This window comes from Haemaphysalis longicornis, unplaced genomic scaffold, assembly GCF_048455015.1.
Source record: "Haemaphysalis longicornis isolate Haplotype H1 unplaced genomic scaffold, Haemaphysalis longicornis Haplotype H1 scaffold_3, whole genome shotgun sequence".
Taxonomy (NCBI): Eukaryota; Metazoa; Arthropoda; class Arachnida; order Ixodida; family Ixodidae; genus Haemaphysalis; species Haemaphysalis longicornis.
Genome location: NW_027526335.1, coordinates 31,678,910 through 31,700,878, shown reverse-complemented (window position 1 = coordinate 31,700,878; position 21,969 = coordinate 31,678,910). Strand labels below are relative to the sequence as shown.

Genomic DNA, 21,969 nt, shown 5'->3' with positions numbered 1-21,969 from the left:
AGTTCTTCTCTCTTCGTTCGTCTTGCATTGATGCATTGACCTTGCTGAGCAGGCACGCGAGCCCTTTCCGCGCATATTGGCGCCAAACGCGCTGAGAGCCGCGTCCGGGCATGACAGCAGTGGCAGGCCCAAAACGACGTGCCGTGCCAAAAGTCATCGATGCGAACACAATTCCCCCCTCCCCCCTTCCTCCTTCCTCGCGCGTGTGGCTGAAGTAGTGCGCGCGTTGTGCGAAATGGCTATGATATTCAACGCCACCACACGAGCGCGTGTAATAACGTTAGCGCCTATGCGCCCCAACGCCCGCAACGCGGGTCCTTCAGCTGCGCTGGAAAACCCTTTATCGACTCATCGAGAAGAATTGATGACTGCCCTTTTCTGCCCACATTAGCACTGTGGTGAGAGCAAGGACAATGCATAGCGTAGACGGGAGAAGGGGAGAATGCAAAACGCGATGTAGCTGCGATGAAAATTACCACGAGGCTTGTGCTCGCTGCACTCATTACTGGCTCAATGTGCAAAAACCGTGCCTCCTAGAGAAAGACGCAGCAGAAAAAGAGTGCGTTGATTACGTCATCTAACTAAAGAACTGCGGGGCATCTAAGGTCCATCTGATGATGTGAGATTGCGTGACTATCACGTTTCGCGGAGCCGTGTCGCTTAATTTGGTGTTGCTGGGTTTTGTACTGCTGAGTTTAATGTTCCTAAGCGTATGATACTGCGCAACACGCAAGATGACAAATAGGCCATATTTCGACCTTCTAGCTCACCTCCTGGGCGTTGAACCGTTGCGGAAGTGTTGAAAAGAGGAAATGCCAAAATGTCCGTTCGTTGACAGTTCATTCAACAAGCCTCTTATTCTCAGTTATGGCAAGCCACGGGCTTAGTGGGGCTTCAGTTCTAGCAGACTTGCTGCGGAACGTAGAACACGAGCGTACATGACGAGTGGACTACTCCTGACATGGTGCAGACGTTCGGGTCACTTTGCCGTACTTTGCATACTTTCCCCTGCAGCGCCGGGCAGCATCGACGGGTACCCAGCGGTCTCAAATATCGCCGCTAGAATATTAGAACTGCGTTCAAACTGTGTTGCCATTCCCGCACCTATTCGCACATATTAGAGCAATTCTATTTTAAAGATGAGTTTAATGAATAAATTTATTGCCTTCACATTGGCGTAAAACACACTTCCGCTTATTGCCAACCTTGTGCCTTAACTCGTTCTCCATGGCGCCACGCGTCACTGGTATAGGCAGTAATTTTTCCTTCGCTCTATTACGCCCTGGATTGGGCGAGACCTATAAAAATCTGTAGGTCCAGTGACGTCCCCCATTCGCGAATTTCGTCGAACAAGCCGCACGTCTATTAATAACGCCGAGCGATTTCTAGGCGGCATTCAGCCGTCTCGGAAGCCATTATTCACGCATTGTTCTTCCGGCGTCGGAAGCTCTCAGAAGGCATACTTCCGAAATTCAGCCCGTGAGAGACCCAAATGACCCCGAAGTGGGTCGTTGTGAAAGCCTACTAGGAGAAATGATAGAATCATACAAATATAGCGATAAGCCAGTCCGCTATTCGGGAGTACTCAGGGAAACGAAGTTCGCCCTATTTGGCTACAGCAAAGTAACGACGAGTGCGTGTTATTTTAATGATTTACTGTAACATGCTTTTCTCTTTTCAACATGACTTGACACTGTCGTTATCTCCTAAATCACATCAGGAGGTTGATGAATATAGCAGAAATACGCGCCGTCAAATGACATAATCCAAATTATGGGGTTAACTATGAGGCGCTATCGCTTTGGGGCTCCTGTAACAACGCGACGCTATTTAAACAAACATTTTATCGGGAAATCGGGTCGGCGCTTTTCTCGTTGGAACATTAAACACTCAGGTGGGCTGTACTTTTCTAGGTACTGCCAAATATAAGCCAGAGCTTCGGTTTCCTTTTCCGCAGCAACCATAAAAACCCATAGACACAGAGTAACGCTCATGAACGCTGTATAGTAGCTTTCCTTTTGAAACCATGATAACGTTCATTCTGAATAAGCCGATCTATTGACTGCCAAATCACGTCTAGTTCCGCAAGCTTGTAATAACATTTCGTACATCAGGAAGTTTATTGGGGGGTCGATAATTGTGAGGTCCGTCCGTTTAGCGGGAGAGGCAACTGTAATAGAGGCATCGCTTCTCGTCAAACAGAACTCTACTCAGTCATGAACGGCACAATTGCTCAAATAAAACAAAGTTCTTACCACTGCTCATTTATTGAAAAAATATGAAACCTACACACAACGTATCCAGTGCAGTTGATGAATCAAACATTCTGCAAGTCGATGCCAATTGATGACCGTCTGTGTGTCGAGGTTTCGGCGCCCGTTAAAGATCCAACTTGGTAAAAATTAATCCCGAGATCGCCACTGCGGTGCGTCTCTAGTTCAGGCCTACCTTCCGCGCGTAAAGCCTCGAACGTTGATTGAATTTTCGATCTGGTGTATGCGAATTCAGTGCAAATAAAAATTGTACCAGGTACACTCAACGTGAAACCTGTCGGGAAGTGCGGAGCCCGCCAAGAGGAGCTGTCGCACCCTCTTTTGTCTAATTTTAGTATGAACTCGGCGTTGATACCGAAGCAGTCAAGAGAGAGAGCGCCGCAAGCCCCGAAAAGGCCTATAAAAAGACACTGGATTGAGTTATCATACATTTGGGATAATTGGTGTGTTAATTCATAATGTTTTCTGTATTTTATATTATTGCGCACTTATATTTGTGGCCTAGCAACGGTAGCGTCTGCGGCAATGGCACAGCGCAAATATCACCCCCATATTTTAAGTGCACAGCACTTTAGGCGCTCGCCTTGTCGTCCTAGCTCGCTCGCTGGAACCAAGCATATCGCCACGGCGTTATGGTGTAGCCGGTCACGGTCCCTTCGCCGCGGCGTAACCCAGAGGCTTCGAAAGCCCAGCGGCTATGCCAGGATATACGTAGCGTGAGCTAAGGTTCAGCTTGTTATTCTTAGCTTTCCTGGTTGTCTAGGATGAACTGATTATCATGCTTACTTCTGCTTGCAATCCAATCCAATCCAATTTTCGCGCTTGCGCAGCATGGCTCTCCAGGAGCTACGCGAAAATGGTCAACCTCGGCCAGTGTAGCCAATCCGATCAAATCCAAGCCAACTAACGCTGTTGTTCGCGGCGTACCCCAGAGGCTTCGTAAGCCAAGCGGTTTATATAGTCATAAGCGTTCGAAACTCGTGAAACGCTGGCGCTTGTCATACATCTTCCCGTTGTTTAGCGCAAAGAAAACTATAGGTACATTTAAGGAAAAATGTACGTAATTAACCGAAGCCTCTGTTTCGGTGCGTGACGCCGTGACACCGGACGAGCTACGAGGACAAGCCGCGCCCCTAAAGTGCTCCGAACTTAAAATAAAAGTCCACAAACAACGTACGTACAGACGAAAGAGGACGAGAATTAAAATCTGTTTTGCATAGGACACTCACAAACAAAGCAAAGTAGTTCAGCGCACGTTAATACCTTTCAGGAAAAAAATCTTTTCATCTTTTCATTGTGCCTACTTTAGGCAGTAACGAGCAGCTATAGGGAGCATATTTTTGGTAAGTTTAGAGGGCGTAGGAATATATCTTAAACCAAGGAGGGATTATAATAGCCTTATACTCTGTAAGCTGTTAAACGGATTTTGTTATTACTATTCTATCACCATCTGGAGCAGATGTTTGAAATCACTGCCATCCCAGTGCGCAAGTAAGAGGCTTTTATAAAAACTCAGAAGCATTGCACTCTGCGACGAACATTGTGTTTTCGTGGCGCCGACGGCTGCGGTTAAATTATTCGCATAAATTAGATTCTTGCTCTCAAAGCGGCTTAACCATTTAGCTTTTTCCACCCCGTCTGAAAGGCTGGAACCCAAAGGAAATAAATGTTTTTTTGCACCATTTAAGAATAAAAACTAGATCAATTTTTTCGTTTGTTTTCAGACGTTTCGGACGTTGTATTTTTAAGAAATCTCAAAATAGGCACAAACAACTGCAGGGATAACGTGCCGCCGACATGATTAAAAAACGTTCAGGAAGAATTAGAAGCATTAGGCGAGATGTAAAACTCAATTACTCAAGAGCTATCTGGGGCGACCTGGAAATTTTTCTGTGCATTCAAAGTCGTGCCGTAATTGGACGAAACGTAATTACGGAGGAGACGTATGCCAAGCTTGACAACAAGTAAGGCGACGACGGCGACGGCAATAACAATAATAACAACAAAAACACTTACAATAACAGCAATAATAGTAACGATGAGTCCGACAACAACCGCAACACCAACAAAGGTATAAAAAACAAAACTACCCACGGAAATAATGGACAGGCTCTTAATTAAGCAGGACTCTGAAAACAAGTTTAATCTTTGACGTGTCTACAGAGAAAGTTCCAGCCAGGCAAATTTACCGCGTCTACCAACCACACTACTCTATCTCAGAGTTAAAGTCAGGTCACCCCGCGTCAGGTCAGGTCGAGGGCGGGAGGTAGGGGGGAGAGGAGGGCAGGGGTCAGGGCAACATACAGGCATATCGGGTTAGGGATCGTGACACCGAGCCTTACAACATATTCTGGTTAAATGGTATACGTGCCACAAGGCACTGCGCAGAAGACAGCGCCTACGAAAAAAAAAGGGCGACGGGGTAATAAAAAAAACGTATATCTTGTTTTCAGGCACAGGCTACGTGATGAAATTTTTAAATGGTGTAAACGTGTAATACAAAGCCCCCTATCGTTGATTTTATCGGTGGTTGTACGCGTATCACAGCTTTAACATGATACGGAAGGGGTATCCGCGACCTTAATTCGCCACTGTTAGTCATGTAAGCTAAGTTTATCTCTTCAGCTTTCTTTTAATCATCTGCGCGCTCGAACGTATGAATCCGGTGGTTTTCGGCTTCAATGGAGTCGGCTGCCTCTTTTAGCTACGTGTAACAGTGTTGCACAATGCAGCTCAGCAAATGACACCACGGAGATGCGGCACACCAGAAATAAATAATGTGCGAAACCTCCATTATTGATCCGCTAAAGTGACGCTCTTTTATATAAGCTCGAAGGAACGCTTACGTGGAGTACATGACGAAAGAACTTACACGCATTTGCCAAAAAATATTACAGGACAAAAAAGTATACCTAACTGACGCGAAGGCAGTTTCAAATGACGCCGAGAGGTATTGGTGTATGTTAAGAAACTTTAGAGGCTTTTTTTATGCCAGAGCTGACAAGAGATACCCACTTATAACCCACCACCAGTTGCTGGCAATTGTCGTAACCCGAGCACAACACTCACATCGCCGTTCTACGGACTCCCTGCTCTCGCCAGTAGGGTAAGCCTGAACGTGAGCTGCCTTTGTAATGAAAGCCCTTCTTAAGCCCACTCAGCATTTTTACTGCCAGCACCTTCCCCAATAATTCCGGTAACACCTGTTCTCTGCTTGGAGAGAATTCAAGGTTATTGATAAACCCCCCAGCGATAAGGAATTTCGCAGTGAGGAAATGTGACGCCATTAAATTCGTACTAGCCCTGCGGATCGTGAGCGTTATCTCAAGCTGCTGGACCGCGATTTCAATCAGGCCACGATTACAACATGGACGCGGTCTTTAAACATGTTCTCGCACTCCACAGAATGCCGTTAGGCCTTGGTTAGTGCGCTGACACACTGTGCTTGTGCTAATCAGTGGACACAAATCAGTGGACACATTAGCGTGTAATTGGCATGGTCTCCATCAGCGAAGGATGCCGCCGCTTTTCGAGTCCATGTGTCGTGTTTATATCCCATCTGCTGCTGTGTAATCGGTCTTGCTGGGTTTCAGGCTCTAGCAATATCGCTGTTGCTGACGCACTCAGGCGATGGCTTGTGCAGTTGCTTGATTTTTTTTTTCTTGTTTATCTTAACGGGGGAATTAAAAGGCTACTATGAGGTTTGTTTTCCCTCCATACTACTTTGTTGTCGGGCTGGTCTTCCCCCGAAGCTGTATCGCATCAAGGGGACGCAGTACAAGGTTTCTTTTTTTTTACTTTCATTCTCACTAACTAGATGGTGGCAGTTAAACCTGTTTGATGCACTTTACCAATAAAAAGTTAACGCAACTGTTCTGCGTCTTACATGCTCTTTTACGTTGGAGCTGGCCGCTGAGGTTTTCCAGACCGTTAAAACGGCACTTAGCGAAGCGGCGTAGTTCTGCTTCGCGACATCACGTTCTTTTTCTTCCTTTTGTTGTAGTTTTTGTCCATGTGCAGGTGTTATTCACATTCAGTGCCACATCAGTCGATGTTCTTCAGCAAGTTATGACTTAGTTTTCGTTGTTGAGGTGGAGAAAAATAAAAATGTGCGTCACGCAATCGGAGTCTGAAGATTTTAAGATTTTAAGCATAAATAAAAAAGTGCACGAAATGAAGTAAGGACAAGCAAGAATTGACGGTGCTCAGAACGCTTTCTGCTCAGAAAAATGTGCCGGAAAAACGCTGCGTGGCAAGCCATCAAGGCCCATTGACGAACCACGCGAGCGGATGGCCTGCTTGTCACTATTATCTACGCACATGACAGCGATGACAATCCATCTATCGCAAGAAAGGCTCGGAAGCATAGTCGGAGGCCTCGGCATTAACCTTCTCTTTCTCCGAAGAAAATCAACGTGTGCGTAGTGAAGCAAGGCACTGTGATGCAATTAACATTCCCCGGCATGATCCCATCTTTCTTCTTCGCAATGCGTGACCTGGGAACGTTGATTTTCCTTCAGTACTCATCGGTCGCCAATGGCGCCTTAGTAATGCTTGACTTGGTATTTACATCGAAAACCTGTAAAGAAGATGGGAATGCGGGTGGCGCTAGGAAAGCGTGGAAACGTCAGAGCAACCGAAGGGGTGTAGCCCTCTGAGATAATTACGGAAGTGGTGAGGTGGCGTCGATGTAAACACGGAAGTTATGTCTCGGAACAATATTGATTGCTAGTGTGACTACGACAGAAGGGAGAGCGGGCAGACTATTGGCCCAGCGCTCGCCTTCGTCAGTCATCTAGGGCGTATAGCCCTCTATTTTCTGCCAGTCGCCCCCAGAGACGAAAGAAGTCCCAGTAGGTTCAAAATCTCCAAATTTCCAAATCTCCAAATCTCACCCTATTCCTATCGCAGCGATGTACAAGCGTAAACGGCTGTTGTCGGCTGGGCGGGCAGCGGTCCGCCCCGGTGGGCGTCATAATCCCACTAATATTGGTAAACGAGATAACGAGCCACACACAAGAAGACAGCCAGCCTTCCTAAGCATACGAGAAGGTGGTGCTTATCATCGGCCCCTACACATTAAGTAACACCAGCAAGCAGTATCAAAACACAGGAAAAAGCGTCACTGACACCGCAGCGGTTGCTAGGCGACTTCCGCGCGCTGCATGAAGAGAGGACTGCGCTGGCTTTCCTAATGAGATGGACGGCTGTTGGTTTCGCACGGCACGCCGTTAATGGCACCGGCGCGCCCGGAGTGGCCCACTCAGCGACCACTCTTCGCGGCACCTTCTCGCTCACACCGAGTCGGGACCAGTGCAATGCAGCCAGATGGGAACGACTGCGCGCTGTTGTTATGCTTCCGCCAACCTGCTCCTATTATACTTCGGCCGGAGGAGCTTTCTGCGTTAATATGTCGGGGGAGGTTCACGACTATGTGATTAGGCGGTTACGGCGGCGATCATGCTGCGGGTTTGTGATGTCATGGAGGACGGTTGAGAGGAAATTGTTATGCGCCCTTTTTCTCTGATCGGTATACATGCAAAAATAAGGATCGGAGGTGGCGGGAGGGGGGCAGCTTTGGAGAAGATTTGTAGATCTCGGTCTTTTTATGAGTGGATAGCGTCTTAGAGAGAGAGAGAGAGAGAGAGAGAGAGAGAGAGAGAGAGAGAGAGAGAGAACCAGGAACAGCGACTGGAACGATGGAGAAAAAGGTTAAAATAACGCCGCTCTGCACAGCTTGTAGAACCACCGTGCTTGACCGCGCTTCGTAAATCCTGCGAGTTAACTCACGAGATTATCACGTGGAAAAAAAGCCACCTGCCACGCAGATTTGAAAAAGAGTGTTTTACGAAGTGCAATTTTTTTCGTGTCCACAGCAGCTCCGCAAATGTTCTATGCCGGAAACGGCTCTTCAAAGATAATTTATGTATAGAGACTAACTTTTGGGGAAAAAAACAACTGCTCAAAAGGAACGGCCGCTGCAAGAAAGTTCCAGTCTAATGATTCACTTGCCATAGCACTTGCTCAATACACGGGATGATTTACGTAAATCTTGGAGCAGCAACTGAAATTAATGGCCGCGCACGCAACAAACATGCAACGTAAGTTAGAAAACCCGGCGTAGCAGCGCTTCACTAACTTCCCCCATGGTTTTACCATGATTCATGGTGCCACCAGCTGCTTTGCAATTGTTTACGACGGGAAGAACTCTGTTCAGCAAAATGCCTTTTGCAATAAGGAAGCGGGGTTTGTTTGGAAGCTAGTTAAATCATGACCCGGAGAAAAGGAGTTGGGAATACGTTACGCAGCTCCAAATTAAATCATAACAGAATGATAAAGTCAGGATGTCTCTTCTGTGGGACTGACATTTCTAATTGCTCATGTTGGAGTTGGGGTTTATTAACGCGCCACCACTGCACATCTGCTCGCCTTCATCTGGTGTGGTCACGCCAGTTACGACATGCTACTTGTTTTAGTTTCTCGGCCAGTCCCGAGCAAGGACTAATATAGTCGGGAACTGGGAGTGACCTAAATCATAAATCCGTTGTAAAGGTGAAAGGAGCATCCAGCAGCCATATAGGCCCCCCTGCGGCCATGCTATTTTCGTACGCACAAACGTTACAACTTGCTCTGTAAGAGGTCCCTGCAGTCACTACCATCAAACTAAAAGTCTGTGTCATTGAGGCGAAAAACCGAAGGATCATTTTCATGATTTATTTATACGTAAATGTACGAAAACTGCGGTAGCAAAGTTTTTTATCCACCGGCACAACTTCTCCATCTACTTTGAACTTTTTAAATAATAACTACTTTTAAACGGAAGGCGGTGGCCCACAATGGTAACAGATGCGAAAATTTAATGTAGTTTTCAAATCACTCGAAAACACTGGGCGGATATATTATCTCTCCAGAAGTTGTTGCCCACTATATGCGCACATTTTGTCCCGCAAAATAAGCTCAAAACTGTTGAAGTATATTAAAAAAATTTTCAATAAAATGGACTTTATGACTGTTTTGCCTCCTCCTTGCGCATGTTTTTTTTTTTTTTTTTCTGTGTGAATTACAAGGGTATAGCTGCACACTGGTCTGGTTGTGAAACGAACTAATTGCTTTGTTCTGGCAGTTTCTGGAGAAGCTTAAACGCACACTAAAAACTCCGGATAAAACAAAACACTTTTCCAATGTGTTATACTTTAATTTATCGCGCACTTAAGCAGCTCGTTTTCCGACCATAAACAAACCTATTCAGTAAAAACAGCCTTGGCGCCAGAGTTGTGGAACGTTGCAAATGTAAATGCCAATAAAATTCGGGACTAACTAAAAAAGGAATCAAAGAATTACTAACTCCAACAGACTGTGCCTGCTGGCAGCGGAACGGAGAATACGGGAAAACAAAATATACTGGTTGCGGCAACAGTCTGCGCAGTCCAGAGAAGATCGGGATCAGCTCTGCGCACCAGGTTTTCCGAGGTCTATAAAGCTCACTGACACATCGTGCAACGAAACGGCGTCCCCAGTGGGTTCCATCTGTCAATATTAACGGCCGTGGCTCCGCTGCTCTTTTGCAACTTGTGGAGCTCGGGCGTCCCGGGGGAGATCCAGTGAGCACGCTCGTCAAGACGCGCACACAAGGCTACGAAAACTCTTAGTGATGCGTATCCCCCTCGTTGAGCTTGTCCGAGTCGTTCATGTGTCGTGGCAGGAGGTCCGCCCACTCTCTGACGCACTTCTGAGCCTTCCAGTTTGTTCGGACTCTTCTTTATTTGGTGCCGGTCCCTGATTTAGGTCGCTGTCAGCTAGCCCTGCAAAAAAATTGTAAAAATCGTTCAGATGAGAAGAATAGGTGCAGAAAGCGGTATAGTCCCCGAACGCAGCCTAAAAGGCCCAGGCGTTTGTTTTGTTTCTCTCGTAGCCGACCAGCATTGCTCGCCTGTCTCAGTACGTCAGGAGATGGGCCACCATTTGTAAAAGAACGACTAACAACACCCTGGGGTGTCCACAGACTTCGCCGAGAACCGATTTTCCGGCCTCTCCAACTTTTTTTTGTTCATCCCTTGATGCGCACAGGACACGCCCATTTGTTGGTTGACGTTGTTCTCGTGACTTAATGCCACGCCTGAACGGTCGTCGCTTCAGACAAAGCGGGCCTATCCATAGGTTTCCGATTTGAATGGCTTTTTGCTTTTAACGCGAAAAGTAACGAGCTTACTTGGCCAGCACATTCTTGTCGACACGTACATGATCCTCAATAGAACAGATGCTCAAGTTAAGAGTGAAACTAGGTCAACTGAAGAGGGAAACGACCAAACTAATAATGAGGTATGCGTCGATTCTTCAGATGACGTCGGCGGACTTCTCAGTTCGTCTAAAAGGTGCAACAGCATAAAAGAAGCGAAGCTTGCACTACGTCCCGCGAGGCTTGAAGCGTAGCGAAGCTGCGTGATTTCTTTTTTGTGAGCACTGAAGGACACGTCCCCACGCATTTGTACCAGTTCGAAGTTGTTTGATAGTAGTATTCATCGTCATATGTATCGATATCATCGTGCTCCTCATGTCAAGCATTACATGCGCGGTACAGCTTGACGAGACAGCTGGGCGGAGGTGGCGGCGCTTACGTGCACGACGCATGCGCGGCGTTCCTGTAGTTGCGTCGAGGTTCTGTGGAGCAGCTGTTGCGCTATCTGTGGCGTTGTTGGTTGCTATGCAACGCGAGGCGCTCCTCAAGGTTTTCGACAGCTTTTTTTTGCTAAAGCCACTGCGTGAGCCGGGGACACTTGACGGTCGCCGCGAGGCACGCACTTACGAGTGCTAGGCATTTTCTTGGCTTTTTTAACGCGTTACGCACCACACATTACGGCCAGCTACAACAGCTCCGCTTTAAAAAAGAGAAACACTATTGCTTCCATTCTCGGGTTTCAAACAAGGATCCTCTTCACCGTCAAGAGAGCACGCTTCCCGCTATGCCCCGCAAGCACGCCATTATCTCTACGCAACGGGTGAGATGAACGTATAGGCGCTGCCCTTTTTAGGAAGCACTGCATGCTGGGAACTAGGCGCGTAATTTGAAATCCCTTCAAATAAATGGACGTACTGCTGTGGACGCCATCGTAGCTACGTAGTGTGTGCACGTCGCTGTGGACGGTGCGACTGGTGTATGCGTTACAAGCTGGAGGATGAGCGCGTGATTTGCTTGGATGGGAATGGATTGCACTGGAGTAGTAGCTGAGGTGGTTTGGCACCACAGAAAACTAGAAGATACTAACGACGTCCGACACGCGATCTATATAAATTGGCCTTCATTGGGTACGTTTTGCGTATACAACACACTCTACACGCGGCAATTAGCCCACAATCTTTATTCAACTTCCAGATAACCAGCTGTCACTCAGAGAGTCTGCTCAGCGCTTCAATGAAGTGTTATGGCGATTGATTGATTGATTGTGAGGTTTAACACGCCGACGCTACAAAGGCGCTGAGGCGCGCCGTAGTGGAGGGCTCCGGATTAATTTTGACCACCTGGACATGCTTAGCGTGCGCCGAAATCTCAAACACACGGGTATTCTCGCTTTTCGCCTCCAGCAGCCAGGTGTTATGTCATTGTTAGGGAGGAAACAGAACAAAAAAGCAAGAAACCTTTGTGTTACGCATTTTGCCGTGTTTCCGTCTGCATAGCGGATGCGTGTTTACTTGCGTATTTCGGCGCTACTTTGTAAACAATATTGCAAATCTGATTTATTTACACCAAGTAGGCGACGAGACTGTCAGAAGTGTACGTGCTTTTTCTGTGTGTATACCTCCTTTGCCGAATAATTGGCCAGTAGACATTGCTTGTGTTAACCCTCGTTGTGCCCATTATCCCGAAAAATATGAAGAGTTCACTGAGAGCCCGTGTAGAAAGTCAAGACATGGCAGCTAGCGAAAGCTGAAGTGCTCGGTGGGATCCATAAAAACTTATAGTCTCGAAAATTACAGTTCAATTACAGGTAGCCACACAGCTAGCCACACATTTGCAGCAAATTTTGCACACAAGTTAGCCACACATCTGCAGCACAAATTCCAGCTAGCCAGACATCTTTAAACTCATAGCTGTCTTAATCCGACGATGTGCATTTACCGCGTACCTGTACTTAGAAGAACGCTAGATAACCTACTAAACCTATCGAATACACATGAATCAGGGAAATGGCATCGATGTTTTCTGAAGCATTGGCTATAACTGTGATCGAAACAGTAGACGAATGAGGAAGAGGATAAACCTAGCAACAATTCAGTCATGTGCTTCAGAGCAAATTTTGTTGGCTAAAGATACGTGAGCCTGCCACAGTACGTAATGACAGTCAATCATTACCAAAGAAATCACTCTACTTTCACTCAGTGGTTCATCGAATGTCACTCAATGATAAATCACTGGACCATCACTGATGGTCCAGTGATTGACTATCGAAAGTCCGCCCGGCATGCTATACAGATGGCGTTCTTCCAGTACTGAATCCTCGCTCTTCTGAAACAATCTACAGTAGCCTTATTCCAACTTGCAGGACAGCGCGAATAAATAGTTTGTAAATTTTCTGCAAATACTTTTCCCCCTAATTTCTGAAGGGAAAGAATTACTACTTAATGGGGCACTTTCTGTTTATTTCGAATGCCGCACCAAACTTGGCGTCCTGCAAGATTTTGCTTTCAACGACTTTATTACTTTTGCGTAGTCTAAAAAAATTAGCTTCCGTCCCGCCCTGCGAAAGTGGATGTTCAGCAAAGCTTTTGTAAACCACTACAAATCATGATGGAGGGGGATATAAAACGTAACGGCGAGGCCGTAGACGCGGCAATATCGCAACACTGATGAACGACAAAATGGCCGCCGTTGCTGACTTTCGAGCCTCGGTGGCGGTACTATGATACCTCAGCTACTGACACTACGAGCGGCTTCTCTGAAGGCAAATGCTGGATCCTGCTTAGCCTCATGTATGCGCTCGGCGTCTTAGGCATTGCAAGAACGGCTTTGTTTAGTGACACTAGTCCTGCCTAGCCTTCAAAGATTATCTGCCAACACATAACATTTACCAGGAATACGTGGTGGGAAGGAGGGGGGGGGGTCTTATTGTTCAGACTCGCCTCATCATCAATGATGAGGTTTCGATGCCGGTTTTGTGGTTTCCTTAAACGAATTCTGAGCTTTATGCTGCATGCCTGATTAGCGTGGCGCACGCGCTTGGAGTCTTAGGCCTCGGCAGCTTGGCGTTTTTGGTCCACGGCGATGAAACGGTTGGGGGTTAGAGGTTACAGTTTCGCAAAAGCGCAAAATAAAGAAGACAAAGGAAAGCGCTCCTTGTATTCTTGTCCCTGCCTTATAATTGTTGGTCGTCATTTTTGGCGCTTCCCATCATGAACCAACCTGTCCAACAATGAGCCTTGTTAGAGGTTTTGCTATAACGGGTTAACGATAGCGGAAAAAGGTAGACGCAAATACTGGACTGCTTTAAAGCACGTGCGCTGCTAATAATGTAGTTTCTCTAACGCCTAAGAAAAACAATATAGTGAAGTTCTGATATCTCAAGTATGACATCGACAAAAGATGCCGGGAGCAGCTGCTCCCAACTAAAGCGATAGTTAATGAGCCCTACGGGCTTTCACAATGCCCACAGGGAACTTTGTTGGACGTTTGAGCCATGTTGACCCATGAGATGCTCGGAGAGAACGTGAGCTTTTAAAACATAGGAGGTTTCCTGCGAAATCCCAGTTTTTTATGGAAAATAATTTCTTGGGGCATCTGGAGTCGACATAAATTCTGCCCCCGAGATTAGCCTCCAAACAAAAGTTGTTTACGGCATGGTATCAAAACACCGACGCTCTACGTTGCTCTTTTCAACTCCGTAGAGGAAAAAAAATTGTTCTGGGATGCACATATGGCGATTGTCCCGCGTTTAGGGGTCGAGGATTTTGAATTGCAATAGTAAGTTATAAACTCTGGCTTCAGCTTTTGCACCACGTTGTCAGCACTAAAATTGGAACACGCGCAAAACAAGAGGAAATGATAAACTTTAAACTAGAATTTACGTGCTCGAGCTTCTGTTCGACGACTAGTGCTTTCGTGCTGAATGGTAAAAAAAAAAAAAAAGATAGGAATTCGATATAAATTCGGACCGTGCATGCTATACAGTCTTCCACGCAATACCTTCTCTCTGAATATACCACATGGATAAAAAAAACTTTTAAATGTGAGGAAATGTGGCGAGGAGTCACAGAGCCCACGAGCAGATGTCAGACGTGCGCCCCTCAAGAAAAAAAAAAGGGGCCCATCTCCCCAGGAGGGGGGACTCGAGTAAATGCGTCACGTAGGGGGTGGGTGTATTGCGGTAATGTTAGTGTTTGGGGGGTGGTGGTGGGGTGGTAGTGAATGTGTTAACTATTATTGCTTATTACTATTTAGTATTATTATTTCTTTCATATATTAATTATTACTTTCGTGATTTTGCGACTCGAGTCCCCCCTCGTGGAGAGTTGGGCCCAATTTTTCTTTTTTTTATGACGCAAGAACTGAAGGCAAGGAGTAGGTTGTTGTAACTCGTTATTTATTTTTTGTTGCTGTTGTCGTTGTATTGGACGCTGAGAACGACGGCTTCGTGGTCGCTAAAGTGTACTGTTAAGGGGTCTTTAAGCAGTGGTCGTGCGTTGCAGCAACTGGTGAAGACGAGATCGATGCAACTGCTGCCGTGTATCAACAGCTTGTTGACGTAGTTTGAATGAGTCAAGGATATAAGGCGCGTTCGTAGCCTTTGATTCTGTGTCGCTTTTGTGGCGCAGTGGGAAGAGCACCATGTACCTCGCGTTCCGCCCACAGGGTCGTGGGATCGAAACCAGGCGCCGATAACTATTATTTTTTTTATATAGTGTAGGGGGAGGGGTGCGGACCTGTTGTAGAGAGCGAGGAGGGTAGCGTGATGCGGGAGAGGAGGAGTGGGGGAGAGGGCGCACCTGCTCGCTGAGCTGTTGCGGACGGACGGCGGACGCTACATACCCGGGCAGGAGCGAAGCATCCACTCTATAAGCGCATTCTTGGCGCCTTGGCGGTTTTGCCCACGAAGATGAAACCGTTTGGAGGTAGAGGTATACAGCTTTGCTGTAAAAACCTCGTGTCTATGAAGCACGAAGTGTTCTAGCGCGAGGCGTTGGAAAACGAGTGTCCCCGTGTTTTACTACCGTGACTACATGGAACGACGACGACGATAGGAGACGCCGACAACCCGAGCCCTTAAGGGGCTTCCCAATTAAAAGGGAAGAGGCGCATTTGAGAAAAACCTACTGATGTGGTAGGTGTGAATTCAGTGGGGGAGGAGGCGGGGCCTCCGGATCCTCATGAGCGGGCGGCTTTATATATTGCGACCACGTGTGACGGTGCTTGCAGGGAAGGGCGTTTCCTTTCCTTGCTCAAATACGCTCACGCATGCGTTTTGTTGTCCGCAGGGTGAGTCATGAAACACAGGACGCCGAATGCGTCATTTAACGTGCGTAGCCGGCTTTGTCGGAGACTGACAAATGCCGACGCGTCGAATTCCTCGGAAATAAACGCGTTCGAGGGACTGGTTACACTAACGCCTTGTTGGAACGGCTGAATTTCTCGTGGTCACACATAATGACTTAACATGCATGGTTGCGCTTCAGATACATTTCCGTAGCGTAGCGTAGGAGGCCGCCGCCGCAGCGATAAGCGCGCGCCACAAAGGAAGTCCACGAAGTCCCGCGCGGGGCACAACCTTGTGCGATACAGGAAGACGAACATACAGCTGTGGTCCCTTGTCCCGGCTTAAACAACGCCGTCAGGCGGAAAGAGGGAAAACGCTACTGCTGCGTACAGCTTCGTTACCTTCAAGTCTTACGCATTAGAGTGAGCTTCGTTCATTTTTTTTTGTTCCATTGATAATAAATAGTTTGCTTGCTCAACAGGGACCACTTTATCAATAAAGGGTGTTGATGTAAATGTGGTTAGCTTAAAATTCTTCCAGCTTGTTTCACTAGGTTGTTTTTTGTGCGATAACCACAAAGTTTGCGGAAGAAAGCCAAATTTATGTACTATGGATATTTCGTATAATATGTGGTTTTACGGCTTTCCGGCAGCAACTGAAACTTTCCTGTTCTTTTTTTTTTTTTCGCCTGAATACTTTACGTTGGTGAGTGGCGGCTGCTTGCAGAAATCCGTACATTCTAAACAACTGTATCCACTTGACAGTGTTTTCTTTGTATTGCAATAAAGAAGAAAATGCGAAAAGAGCAAAAACAAACAAACAAAAAACAGGTCACGCAGTCTGTTGTCGCACCTGCGCGCGGTGTGCAGGCACCGCTTTGCAAGGGCAGTGCGTGTATCCGGCTTCCAGAACGCTGTTCCATAACTTGCACACTGGATTCCATTATTTTATCTCGTGTTTTCGCTGTGGCTTGACGTATCGCTACGGGTACAATCTGCACAATTGCTGCAGCTTTGGCATTCCAGAAAACATCGTTTACGACAAAGTGAAATACGACGCTGGTGACGCATGCAACATGGTGACTTTTATCTGCACGATTGCTGCACGCGTGGAAAATGTTCGCAATCTGCTAGCAAGCGTACACGAGTCGTTCTGTCTTCGTCGGAGGCGCATTGGTGAAGCTTGCCATTGTTCTTTGGTGAATGCGTTGTTGCTGAGACTACCAAAATATCGCGACATTGTCGCGCTTCGAATTGTCAGTGTCCTTTAAAACTCTACCTACGGGAACCCAGCTGGGTGTACGCTGCACAGGTAAAGGTAAAATGATATTCGTACAATTTATTTAAAGGTTCCTTCTGCAATGTGTGTCTTTCTGCATTTTTGATCCGCTAAGAGCAACGTTTTATTTCGCTCAACTCAGTGTTGTACCAACTCCAAATTCATTTGCACTGTTTATTTGGCAAAGGAGACACGAATTTCTGGCACTTTTCAGTGGGTTTTATTTGGAGGATGGGAGTGGGAGAAATGGAAAGCCATTTAACAAAACTGAATTGAAGATCTTAGTTTTTCTGGCAGTGGAGTGCGAAGACGTACCACCACTTCATTTTAAAGCTGTTTAATTTCCTGAAGTATACGTTGAAAAGACAGTGCGTTCAATTGAGCACCTGTTTTTTCGGGAGTCATGATATAACCAACCAGAGTCTGGGCGTCAAAGTTATGGAGACTGTCTAGTACAAAATCGCTTCCGTATTGGCCACTGCGGAGATTATACCGAGCCTGTATATTGCGTAATGAAGGACTTCACTCCAGGGAGGACAACAAATAACCACCATTGATTTATAAAATGTGGTTGCGAATGTGGGCTCCGGATGTACATAAGTTTTTCATTGTATTAGTACGGTTCATTAGTTTCTGCGTTATCAGCGATCACGTTTCATTCCGAGATTGAGCGCTCCCTAGCCGACGAACCAGCTTCCAATAGTGGGTCGCCATTGCGCACGAACCACTAAATAAACCTAAATTTTAATCAGAAATCCGCTTTGGACTACCCCTTTGGACTATCTGACTTTCGCGTGCAAGATAATTGAAGTAATTTGTAATGTTTTGTTTTCAGGCGTAACGGGAGTCTGAAGCATAGTTCAGAACTAGGATGGAAAGAAAACAGTTGCGGCATCCTCCCCAACTATCGCGACAACGCACAGCAGTTCGCAACGTGATTTAAATAGTTACCCTGAACACGGGTAACAGTAATTTCTTTTTTGTTACGACATACAAAAAACATGCACAATCACAACCTGCGGGACCCTTGCGAACTTACGACGGGAATCGGAAAACTCTTCAGCAAACATAGTAAAAGAGAACCTACACTTTTGAACGTCATTTTCATCCAAAAAAAGGCATGGCTTGGCGGGTGATCTTGAAATATGACTGGTACGCTGTAATGTCTTACCAATAAATTCAATGTGCCGATGTTGCTAGCTCTAATCAGGGTTTTTTAACGACAATGTGGCGCCGTTTTGAAATTGGCGCCACACTTACGAAGTTGCAACGCTTAATGGGGAGAGTTTATATTAATAAAATAACTACTACATGAAAACACTGTGTAAAGGCTTAGGCAGGAGTTTTCCTTCGTTCCACAGTGTAACGGAGGAGATTACGGCATTTCATGGCACATGTCAACCCGGTATATACGTCGAGTCTTTCTGTTTAAACTCCGCTATAGTAAACATATAAGCTGTTTCCTGGTCTTCTTGTTTCTAGAAGGCAAAATCTTCGTTTTTAATTATATTTCGGTTGCTCTGTCACAATTACAGGTGGTGCACTGAGTTCAAACACTACTTTAAAAAGTCAAAGCCTCTCGTAAATTCGCTTAAATACGTTGGTCAAATCAGGGCGGCTTGCCCATACATTAGAAGTACTGTTACCATGGCAGATATTGATTCGGGAAACCGAACGGGGATACTGCTACACTAAACCGCTCGCAATACGCGGATAAGCGTCGCCGACACGTGAACGCCCTCGGAGTTAATGAGTGCCCACGCATATGCGGGTAAATTATACGTGTAAATGCTACACCTCCGGGCTTCGCATCTAAGTAAAGCCCTCCATTTACAGTAAGGGCACGCATTTGTAAACACAGCGCTAACCTTTTCACTGATCCGCAATAATTCCGCACCCGACATGCGGAATTAAGTTCATCTAACCCGTCGGCAACGAACAACGTTATGGAACGTTCGATTATGACGCACTGACGAGATTCTTGGCCCTGCGGCATACAACGGTGCAGCGTTCCGCCTATACGAAACGACGGTGGAACGTGGAACGCGAGAACGAATGGAAGGTTGCCTCATGTCTACACGCATTGGAAAAACGGCTGACTGGGAGCAAAAAAACCTCTGTCGTTCCTCAAGCCTCTTTCGTCATAGTCGTGCGCGTGTGTGTCTATATCTGGCCGCTTCCAGACGGCTATACGTTCGATGTGTGGTCGGCGGGATGAGTCCGCCAGCCACGAATGTTGGATGATGTAGAGTTGCGTGTGTCCTGCTTTCTCTTTTTTCGTACTTCCTAAAGGCTGTCATGTGGAAAGATAAACTTGCGCGAAGAAGTAAAAGGATGTGAAACTAAAAGAGTGAAAGAGAGAAACTGACGAGGACGAAGTGATGGAAAAGGATAGAGAGCAAGAGGCAGAGCAGGTCCATAGGAAAGCATGCAGTCCTACACGCATGGGCTTCGTACTAGCGTTTTCGAGAACGTGGCGGAGATAGGCAGTAGACACTGAAAAACGAAACTTCACTCTGACGACGCTCAAAAAACTATCTGGAAGGACCATTCGAGTTAAACGTCAACGACACAGAATGAAACTGACGTCACCATCCTCTTTGTGCGCGCTTGCGCCTGATCTTGCTGAGGTATTTCCGGTCTTTCAAGGGGAATACATACAAAATTTTCATACACACCTTGCTGAAATTCTGCAAGCTGGCCTTTTTTATAAATACAAATCACAAGACAAATGAGTTACCCTTACAGAGATGCCAGCTCCGGAGCGTTTCTATCGGCAGCTTCTTTCCGTACGTATAGCGAGCGGAGTTAACCGCTGGCTGGGCTAGAACAAAAGCTGCCGCGCCGCAAGCTTCGCTGAGTATACCTAAGGAAACAAACTGCCAGAGTGACAATGCGGCGGTACAGCAATGCAGTCTCCTGAAGTAAAATTGTGTATATAGAAAAGCCGCACACAAATCCCCCGTAGTGGCCTATTGTTTGGGTTCGAAAGCGCTGCTGCTGGAACATTTGAAACAGCCATTCATAACGCAATAGTTCAAGAGATGTTCGTGCTTGAAATTTTCGATGTACTGCTGATCGATTTACTGTTCCCCGAAGAACAGCTGTTTTAGATCTCCTGCGGCCCATTATCGGCACTTGATTTTTGGCGGTTCTGAAGGAAACTAAGTTTTCCTCGCCCATTTGAAAAGTGTATCGAATGCAACGAGCCGTTCAGCTCTGACAAGCGTCTCCTCTTCTCTGGGCAGCGTCCGTTCGCAGTTCCTGTGGTTCAAGGCCCTCCGGCGCATCCAGGACTCGTGGTCGCAGCCGCCCAGCTGCCATGGGCAGCAGCAGCCGCTGGGCACCGTGTCGCTGTCGGTGAGCAGCCGCGAGGGCCGCCGCCCGCCGCCCATGTCCATCGTGGGCTGCAATGGCTCGTCCAGCGTGCAGCCGGCCGACCAGGAGCTGCTGCAGTTCCCCGACGGACAGACGGCCAAGCTGTGGCGCACGGGCAACCCCAACGCCAACTCGGTCGTCATCTCCGTCTCACCCGCGCGCTCAGAGTCCAACGGCTCCTTCCATGTGAGTGCCACTGGTGCTCCGCATCGCTAGGAAGCCTATCTTCTCCTCGTTTTACTACACCCACTGTGCTTGAAAAGCGTAGGATTATGTGCACCTGTGAATTGCATTATCGGGATGTCACGACGCTGGTCCGTGCAGGGACATAAGCGGAATGTTTTGTTCGTGCTATCTCTGTCCTGCAAGGGAGTGGGTGTTGTCAGGAAAGGGCGAGACAAATAGATGTAGAACTGAGTGAGTGAGTGAGTGAGTGAGTGAGTGAGTGAGTGAGTGAGTGAGTGAGTGAGTGAGTGAGTGAGTGAGTGAGTGAGTGAGTGAGTGAGTGAGTGAGTGAGTGAGTGAGTGAGTGCGTGCGTGCGTGCGTGCGTGCGTGCGTGCGTGCGTGCGTGCGTGCGTGCGTGCGTGCGTGCGTGCGTGCGTGCGTGCGTGCGTGCGTGCGTGCGTGCGTGCGTGCGTGCGTGCGTGCGTGCGTGCGTGCGTGCGTGCGTGCGTGCGTGCGTGCGTGGAATGCAGCGGAGTAACGGTAACTTCTAGAACTGCTGCATCTAAAGAGAGAAGCAAATTGGGCACGCATGAGTTGTTACGCGAGCAACGAAGTCACTGACACAACATCCAGATCAAGCACTGGACGCCTTGCTTGGTACACCTCAAACCATACAGATCAACACAACTACATAGCGTGTAGACACCATGTACAAGACGTGAAATGTGCTTAAATGACTTCACTGCCGCGGCAAGCATCATCCAGTAAGGAGCTTATCGCTATACCTACCGCAGCTGTAACAGCTCGTAGCTGTTTAAAAATAAAAACATACGTTATTTATAGCGGACATGCCCTGATCCGGAAATGTGTCGCTAAGCGGATGTGCCCAGCCAACTAATGTCTTGCCACAAAAAACAATCCGAGAGCGCCAATTTTGTTTACCAGGATGTGCTGCGATAAAGCGAATAAATCTCAGCTAATCCTTAGTGCAAGCCTTCTTCCAGCAGGGCACGAGATTAAGCCCAACGGGCTGACCACACGGCTACACAACATCCGGTTCCTGTTGTCTATACCTGTCTCCATTCCAGCGAGACACCCGTATCGCCATCTAAAATAATTTATTCTTTAGTTGAAGTTGAAGTGGAAGTTAAATTTGAAGCTGAAGCTTATTTGGAAGTTTGCAAATAATACAGTACATACATTGGTAAGGAATACAGAAAGTGGTCCCATGGTTTATCACTGTGGGTTACCTCTTGTTAAAAAGTACACTAAAGCAGCTAAAACATGAGTAGTCAGATTAAATAGGCAGAAATATAATGTACATTTATGCACAAATCAATCGGACATAGAAAAACGAACAAAGTGCGATGATGATCGTTCATTACAGATTCGGCCAAAAATTCAGAGTGGT

General features: G+C 46.9%; 1 protein-coding gene across 5 annotated transcripts in view; it reads left to right on the top strand.

The window, feature by feature from the left end:
• The window catches only part of LOC144174232 (adenylate cyclase type 8-like), a 485,526-nt gene that overhangs the window by 401,535 nt on the left and 62,022 nt on the right, over nt 1-21,969 (top strand). For 3 of the 5 annotated variants that reach the window (XM_077702792.1, XM_077702793.1, XM_077702795.1), the window contains exon 2: nt 20,263-20,578. In XM_077702792.1, the coding sequence (XP_077558918.1) occupies nt 20,263-20,578 (316 nt within the window). Of the gene's footprint in view, nt 1-16,868; nt 17,054-20,262; nt 20,579-21,969 lie in introns of those variants that run through there. The other 2 variants (XM_077702797.1, XM_077702794.1) reach the window with 2 other exon arrangements.